Here is a 7,819-nt window from a genome sequence, read left to right as displayed (position 1 = left end):
GGCTTGGCTCACCTGCTGGGCCTCGCCACCTTGGCTATAGTTCACCAGGGCAGGGATGAGCTGCCGGGCATCCAGCCGGCTGCCCATCTCAATCCAGGCGTCCACCAGCTGGCGAGGGATGTGACGGATAAGGATGGGCGAAAACTTGTAGAAGAGCTGGGGATCACGGTGGCGGGCCAGCACGGCCAAGGCCTCCTCGTAGGCCTCATGCTGGCAGTGGTAAGCCACCACGCGCTCGTAGTCCTGCATGATCACAGCAAAGTACACCATGTGCTCCGTGTCCCCGTGGCTGGCCAACAGCTCGTGGATGGAGGCCCGGCTGGCAAAGAGCCACTCCTTGTGGCGAGGGCTGCTGAGGAAGGAGCGGAAGCGCTCACGGGTTTCCCGGTAGAGGTTCAGGGCGTCGGGGTCACCCTGCAGGGCCCCGAGCCGGCTCAAGTAGAGCTCCGTCAGCCACGCGGTCAGCAGGGTTGCCTGGGTTCGTTCGGCAGGCTTCAAACTGGCCAGTTTTCGCTGCAGGAACTCGGCCAGCGCCTCCTCCTGTCGGGCCTCCAAGAACTTAAGGGCAATCTCTTCAAAGTAGCTCTGAGTCAGGGCATAGCAGCGAGCGCTCTCCAGGTAGCGACGCTGGCGGAAGCAGAAGTCAGCCTCCCGGGCCAGGACTGTGTCCAGGCAGTCAGGCCGCTCTCGACAATACTCCTTGGCCAGGTCGAAGCGGTTCATGTCTAGGTAGGTGCGCCAGACATCCCGTGCCTCCCGCTGTACGTGGTAGCGGAAGACAGCCCGCTCGGTGTGGGCCCACAGGTGACCCGTGGAGGAGTCCTTCACCATGTGCTTCAGCGGCCCAAACTTCTCCAGGAAGTGGTCCCGCAGCACTACCTGTCCCGTCAGCGTGCACACTGCCTCCACCCGGTCTGCCAGCAGCAGCAGGAAGTGGAACTGGGTCAGGACAATGGCCAGGGGTGGGCTGGCCCCGGGACCCACCCCCTCTGGGTACTCCCAGACCCGCTCCTCACTCAGCAGGGAGTCCGGACGCCCGCAGTCCAACGATCCATACAACACGCCATCTCCCATCATCCAGGCGAAGGCCCGGGGTGCAGAGCGCAACTTGGGGGTGTAGAAGGCCAGCTCGCTGTAGCCCAGACTGCTGGGGAACTCACGGAATGGGGGTGGGTGGTCAGCATAGGCAGCAAAGAGCCCCGAGAAACCCTGGGCCTCAGCTCCCTCCGCCACTCGGCCTATGAACTGGAAGAGGCGCTGCCGAGTGGTGGCAATGACAAAACCGCGCCCTTCAGGGCCCCGCTCAGCCTCAAGGGAGCACACAGGTGCTGGGCCCCCTTCTTCATTTAGCATGTACAATGGACGGAAGTAGAGATCCGGGGCAGGGCCAAAAAGCCCACCCTCGCTGGCCGAAAGCTCTGCTTCAAAGATCTGCCCTTGGGCGGTGCCAACCAGGATGGGACCCGTGCTGCTCTCAGTGCCCAGGGCCTTATTCCAGCCCACACTCTCCACCAGCTGCCCCTTCCAGCGTGCCAGGGGCCGAACCTTCTGTCCATTACGATTCACATAGAGGACCTCAGTGCTGCTCAGAGCGATCAGCAGATGAGAACCTGGAGGAGGGCAAAGCATGGCACCCTAGAGGATGCTGCCTTTCCCACCCTCAGGTCCCACCCACCCTGGCAGTGACCTGCCCTCAAAAGTCCCCAGCCCCACCTCAGAACTCTAGCACCACTCACCAGTGGGGTCCAGGAACATCTTGTGAACTTTGGCATCATCCTTGCGCCCCAGCTCCATGTGGTTGGGTTCATTTGCTTTGCCCAAGTCAATGCTGTCAAGACAAGAGTCAGAGCATGACTCCAGAGGAGGGCAGAGCCTTTTTTTTGAATCACAGACCTCTTTATGGAGAAAGCACTGGCACCCCACTCCAGTACTTTGCCTGGAAAATCCCATGGATGGAGGAGCCTTGTTGGCTAAAGTCCATGGGGTCACTAAGAATCAGACACGACTAAGCGACTTCACTTTCACTTTTCAATTTCATGCATTGGAGAAGGAAATGGCAACCCACTCCAGTGTTCTTGCCTAGAGAATCCCAGGGACGGGGGAGCCTGGTGGGGAACGTCTATGGGGTCGCACAGAGTCAGACACAACTACAGCGACTTAGCAGCAGCAGCAGCAGCAGACCTCTTTATAATCAGATGAAAGGCACAACCTTTCCTCCTTGAAATCTACACAGACACATAAAATTCTGAATACAATCCCAAGGGAACTCTGAAACACATATGGGGTCCTCCTTCAGAACCCTCAGCTCTGAGAATCTACTTCATTTTGAGAAATCACTAAGCAGAAGTATTTTGCTTCTGCTCAACACACCCCCAGTGCCTCCAGGAAGATGGGCAGGGACATCCCAGAATGCTGGGGTAAAAAGGGAACCACAAATAGTAGCTAATGGTTATTGAGCACTTTCTAGATACCCAGCAGCATGCTAAGAGCTTGAGCTAGTATGACCTCAATTAATCTTCACAGTAATCTTGAGGGGTATTTCCTTAAGGTTATTCCCTATTTAAGGTATTTCCCTTATTAAAACCTTTTCAAATGATACGCTCATTCTAACCAAAGAATCAATGCAAAATTGTATGAAGGGGAACTTCCCTGGTGGTCCAGTGGTTAAGAATCCACCTTGCAATGCAGGGAATGCGAGTTTGATCCCTGGTCAGGGAACTAATATCCCACAAACCTCAGGGCAACTGAGCCTGAGACCCGCACTGAAGATCCCATGTGCCACAACTAAGACCCCACACAATCAAATTTAAAAACAAAAAGTAAGTATGTACGAAGAAAAAGTTAATGACTTTCCTTCCAAATTCCTGTTATTCCCAGCAGAAAAAAGTGATATTAACGTCTTTCTCCATGTTCACAACATAAAGTTATTTTATCACTGTTTTTATAATTTATACCTTACTTTTCTCAATGATATCATGAACATTCCACTGGGTCAACAGATACAGCTCTCATTGTTTTAATAACTGCGTAATATTTCCTTTTATGCCCGAATCATAACTTAATCATTTTCCTACTGATGGGCACTCAGCTTGGGTCTAGTTTTTTCCTACCAGAAACATGGCTGCAATCAACATCCTTGTATATATACCTTTCAAACTCGTAGTTTTCTTTCTATTACTTGAATTCCCCAAAGTGGGACTGCCAGGAAATGTCACAGATATTTTAAAGTTTAACAGACATTACTTTTCCAAAAGGTGGTGGCAATTTATGCTCTTTCCAGCAATATATAAGTTCATCTCTCTATATCTTCACCAGCATCACACATTGCCATTTTAAACTCTTGCTAATCTTACAGGTTAAAAATAATAGTATCTTAGTTGTTTTGTTTTGTTTTTTTTTTCAATTTTTTGGCCATACCGCACAACATGAGGGATCTTAGTTCCCCAATCAGGGATTGAACCCACGTCCCCTGCATTGGAAGCACAGAGCCTTAATCACCGGACCACCAGGGAAGTCCCTTACTGTTATTTTAATGTGCATTTCCCACAGGTTTAAACTATTTTCAGATGTTTACTGGAAATTTGGAGTTCCTCTTCTGTGAACTGCTTGTTTATATTGTTTACCTTTCCTCTTCTACTGAACTTTTTCTTATTAATTTCAAAGGGTTTTTTAAGGAACAGGAATGTAAATCTTTAGTCATATATGGAAAAACATTATTTTCCCACTGTCTTTTGTCCTGACCTGCCTCATATGCTTTTCTATTTTTATTCTGTCATAACAGAAATTACATAGTCAAATCTACCTTTTCCTTTGTGGATTCTTGATTTTCTAGCTTGAGTAAGAAGGTCTCCCTTAAGCCCAAGGGCACAGAAATTTATTAAATATTCTTTAATATTCACACTGCTTATTTTTTTATATTTAAATAATTATTCTACTTAGAATTCATTTTTGTGATACAGAGATTTAGCTCTGTTTCATCTCAGATGGTTATTCTGAATAGATAAAAAAATTTTGCTAACACCTTTTGTCATGTATTATTTCCATTTACTTGAGATATTTCCAGTTTTATTGAGATATTTTATTTCTACTTATAGTGAATTTATTTCAGGACTCTAGACAGTTCCACTTATCTACATGACTAACTTTGTGGGTTGGTACTGTCTATAATGGGCTTCCTTGGTGGCCCAGTGGTAAAGAATTTGCCCGCAATACAGGAGACAGGGGCTCAATCCCTAGGTTGAGAAAATCCCTTGGAGAAGGAAATAGCAACCTACTCTAGTATTTTTGCCTGGGAAATCTCATGGACAGAGAAGCCTGGGGACAGAGAAGCCTACAGTCCATGGGGTCACAAAGAGTTGGACATGACTTGGTGACTAAACACACACACAGAGTCTGTAACAGATGAAGGGACGTGTTCAGAGAGACCAGGTGACTTGCTCAAGATTCCATTGCTGTAAGTGGCAGAGCTGAGCTCTGAGTCCAGGTCTACTGCACTACATCAGTTCTCTCTGCAAAGGATAGGATATTTCCCCCAAATCCCAAATCACTGTTTCACCTGCCCAGAATGGAAGAAAGGCCTGGTCAATCAACAGTTCCAAAATACCACCAATCCACTTCCTACACTCGTAAACCTTCTGGGTCTTCATTTACCGGAGTAGTGTATCCTTGCCAAGGCTCATGCAGAGCTGATTGCAGGAGACGACAAGACTGGTGATGCGCTCGGAAGGGGTAAAGTCAATGCGCTGCTTCGTGAAGATGGGCGCTTCCTTCTCTAGCTGAGCATTCACATATCCTAGGCAAGAAGCAAAAGAAAGGTTAACTATGAAACAGAGGAAGGGCAAGAAGAGGCAGATTGCTCCTCTACACCTTCTTCTAACATATTCCTACCCCAGGATGTTGGTTAGTGACACTTTAAATATCAATATATCAAGCACTTTACTAATCACCTCTACATTAGTCCTACGCTACATTATAGGTTCTGGGCTCTTCCCACACCTCTGAAAGCAGTAAGGGGTTGATTCTTTGAACCCTTGGGATGCTATTAAACCACTATGTACCTGCTCCTGGTGGTAATGAGGTAAAGTTTGAGTGTTCTCCCTTATCAGTCTTTGGTCAAGCAATCCGAGCTCAACTAAAGTCGTCTAGTTCCACTTTCTTCCCTCCTCCCTGCCCATGCAATAATGCTCTCAATGAATCTCCAGAAGAATGAGGGCAGAGGGATCCCTGAGAAACCCTTCCAATCAGTTGGTTAACAAACTGCTGGTACTTTCTCTCTAGCCTTTACTTTCATTTCTCTATCACTACTCAAAATATTCCAGCACTTCAGATGCCTCTGCCAACTCTGTACTACTTTCTACAAAAAGTTCCCCTCACCATCCAGCTGCAAACAGCTCTACCAAAAGCTTAAGATACTTCATTTTCCCCTGTTCAGTGACAGAGTTCCCTCTAGGCTCATCCCTCCTTCCACTACAACACTCCCCTTTCACCAGTTCTTTACTCATTCTTTCTCTTACCTCCACAAGGGGACTGATGGGAAAAACACTGAATCAGATGAAGCCTATTCTCATCTGAACCTATTCTCAGTTTTCCCAACTGCTGCCCTCTAAGCAAGTCACTTCCTTATCCGAGTCCCAGTTCCCTCTTAGAAGGACTCTAGTGGCATGGCCTAGATCACGCGGCTGTGCTTGCTGCTCTTACAAACTTCGACCATCCACCGCCTAGAGGCCATAAGAACCTGAGGAGAACCAAGGGCCTAAATCCAGACTGCAGGTCCAGGAGGTGAACCCGAGCTCCTGGAGCCACCTGCTCCGCTCCTCCCATGCAGATGCCAGGACAGCCGAGAGGTGCAGCGGCGCCTTCACTTCCCTTACCCGAGTGGGGGATGCCCACGCTGGGGCAGCCGGGCTGCAAGACGGTCGAGCGGGACAGGGAGTCCTCGTATTCATCCAAGATAGACGCCATGGTGCCCGGCCTCTGGGTCCTCCGTCCCAGGGATTACAACAGGGCTCCCCCCAGGGATCCCCGTCTCCCCGGATTGGAAGCTGCGACTCCCCAGCCTCGACAGGAATCTGACAGATCCTGGCAATCCGCCACCGCCAACTCCTCCTCTTTAAAATCCTAAGAATCTTTTCACTCTCGCCTTATAGAGCGAGAAGACCAGAGAGCCCGCCTCCTTTATTTGACGCAGTCCTGCACCCAACTCACGCCCCCAAGAGAGCACCGGTTCCCCTTAGCCGATCTCAGGTGATCCCAGCGTCGCCCGAGCAGCTCAGCTGACTCCCGCCCCTGGGACGCACGCCTATAACGTAACTTCCGGGTTCTCAGAGGCCCACGTTTGCTGGCGCAGGAACGTCGCGGAGCCGGCCCTTTGGGAGGTGCAGTGAGGGCTGCGGTGGGCGGGGCCGGATGGTGGTAGGGGCGGGGTCGGGTGGCGGACGGGCGGGGATATGGCCTAGCTGGCTCTCCAGCGGAGTTCTCCGTTCTCTGCTGCGGAGAGTCCGAGCTGGTGGTGGTGGTTTAGTCACTAAACCGTGTTCGACTCTTGTGACCCCATGGACTGTATGTAGCCCGCCAGGCTCCTCTGTCCATGGGATTCTCCAGGCAAGGATACTGGAGTGGGTTGCCATTTCCTTCTCCAGGGGTCTTCCTGACCCAGGGATTGAACCCAGGTCTCCTGCACTGCAGGCAGTTTCTTTACCGACTGAGCTACCAAGGAAGCCCCTAGGTGGTGGACGGGCCCCGCAGAACACAAGCCCCACCCTCCTGGACTCTGCTGCAGTTCTAGACTTTGACACCAGGAGGCAATCCTGGCTTTCTCAGTCGCCTTCCCAGACCCGCCCAGCGCAATCCAGCCTCAGCCTCTGAGAAGGTCCCCAGCATTTTTCACGCCCAGGCTTCCCTCCGGCAGAAGACCACTCAACCTCTCTGGTCAGCTCCCGCTCGCACATTTAAAAATAGTCCGTTGCCCTAGGTCCCCAGTGAAGGGAATGACTACCCACTCCAGTACCCTTGCCTGGAGAATTCCATGGACAGAGGAGCCTGGAGGGCTGCAGTCCATGAGGTCGCAAAGAGTCGGACACGACTAAGCGACTAACACACACACTAGGTCCCCAGGAGAACATTCCTTTCTTCAATCTAAACGCCACCTAAATCCTGCCTTCACACGGCACAGGCAAGCGGTCCTGGGCTCTCTTCTCCCACATCCAGGGACCCACCAGTTTCCAGAAAGTGGCAGAGATGGTGGCTCGGCCAATAGGAAGCTATGTGCTATCCAGTCTCTTTCTCTGGTTCGTAGTGGCTCCTCCGTGTTGAGCACTTACTCTCTGTCTGGCCTTGAGTTAGGTGCTGGGGTCACAGAGATAAGTACAACAACCGTCCTGGAAGATCATAATCCAGAGGGGCAATGGGCCCATAAATAGGTAGTTAATGCTGATTGTGAAGTGAAAGTCACTCTTGTCCTACTCTTTGTGACCCCGTGGACTGTAGCCTGTCAATCTCCTCTGTCCAGGGAATTCTCCAGGCCAGAACACTTGAGTGGGTATAGCTGTTCCTTTCTCCAGGGGATCTTCCCAACCCAGGGATTAAACCCAGGTCTCCTGCATTGCAGGCGGATTCTTTTTTTTTTTTTTAATTTTTAAACTTTACAATATTGTGTTAGTTTTGCCAAATATCGAAATGAATCCGCCACAGGTATACATGTGTTCCCCATCCTGAACCCTCCTCCCTCCTCCCTCCCCATACCATCCCTCTGGGTCGTCCCAGTGCACCAGCCCCAAGCATCCAGTATCGTGCATCGAACCTGGACTGGCGACTCGTTTCA

General features: G+C 50.5%; 1 protein-coding gene across 1 annotated transcript in view; it reads right to left on the bottom strand.

Moving 5' to 3' along the window:
- VPS18 (vacuolar protein sorting 18 homolog (S. cerevisiae)) overlaps positions 1 to 6,405 on the bottom strand; it is an 8,971-nt gene extending 2,566 nt beyond the window's left edge. The window contains exons 1-4 of the mRNA XM_010847974.1: positions 5,871 to 6,405; positions 4,651 to 4,792; positions 1,737 to 1,828; positions 2 to 1,610 (exon numbers count right to left, since the gene is read on the bottom strand). Of these exons, the coding sequence (XP_010846276.1) occupies positions 2 to 1,610; positions 1,737 to 1,828; positions 4,651 to 4,792; positions 5,871 to 5,961 (1,934 nt within the window). The 5' untranslated portion in view covers positions 5,962 to 6,405. The remainder of the gene's footprint in view (position 1; positions 1,611 to 1,736; positions 1,829 to 4,650; positions 4,793 to 5,870) is intronic.
- Positions 6,406 to 7,819: the final 1,414 nt, after the last annotated feature.

The sequence above is a fragment of the Bison bison genome, unplaced genomic scaffold, assembly GCF_000754665.1.
Source record: "Bison bison bison isolate TAMUID 2011002044 unplaced genomic scaffold, Bison_UMD1.0 scf7180017864259, whole genome shotgun sequence".
NCBI lineage: Eukaryota > Metazoa > Chordata > Mammalia > Artiodactyla > Bovidae > Bison > Bison bison.
This window is presented reverse-complemented; position numbering and strand designations above follow the sequence as displayed.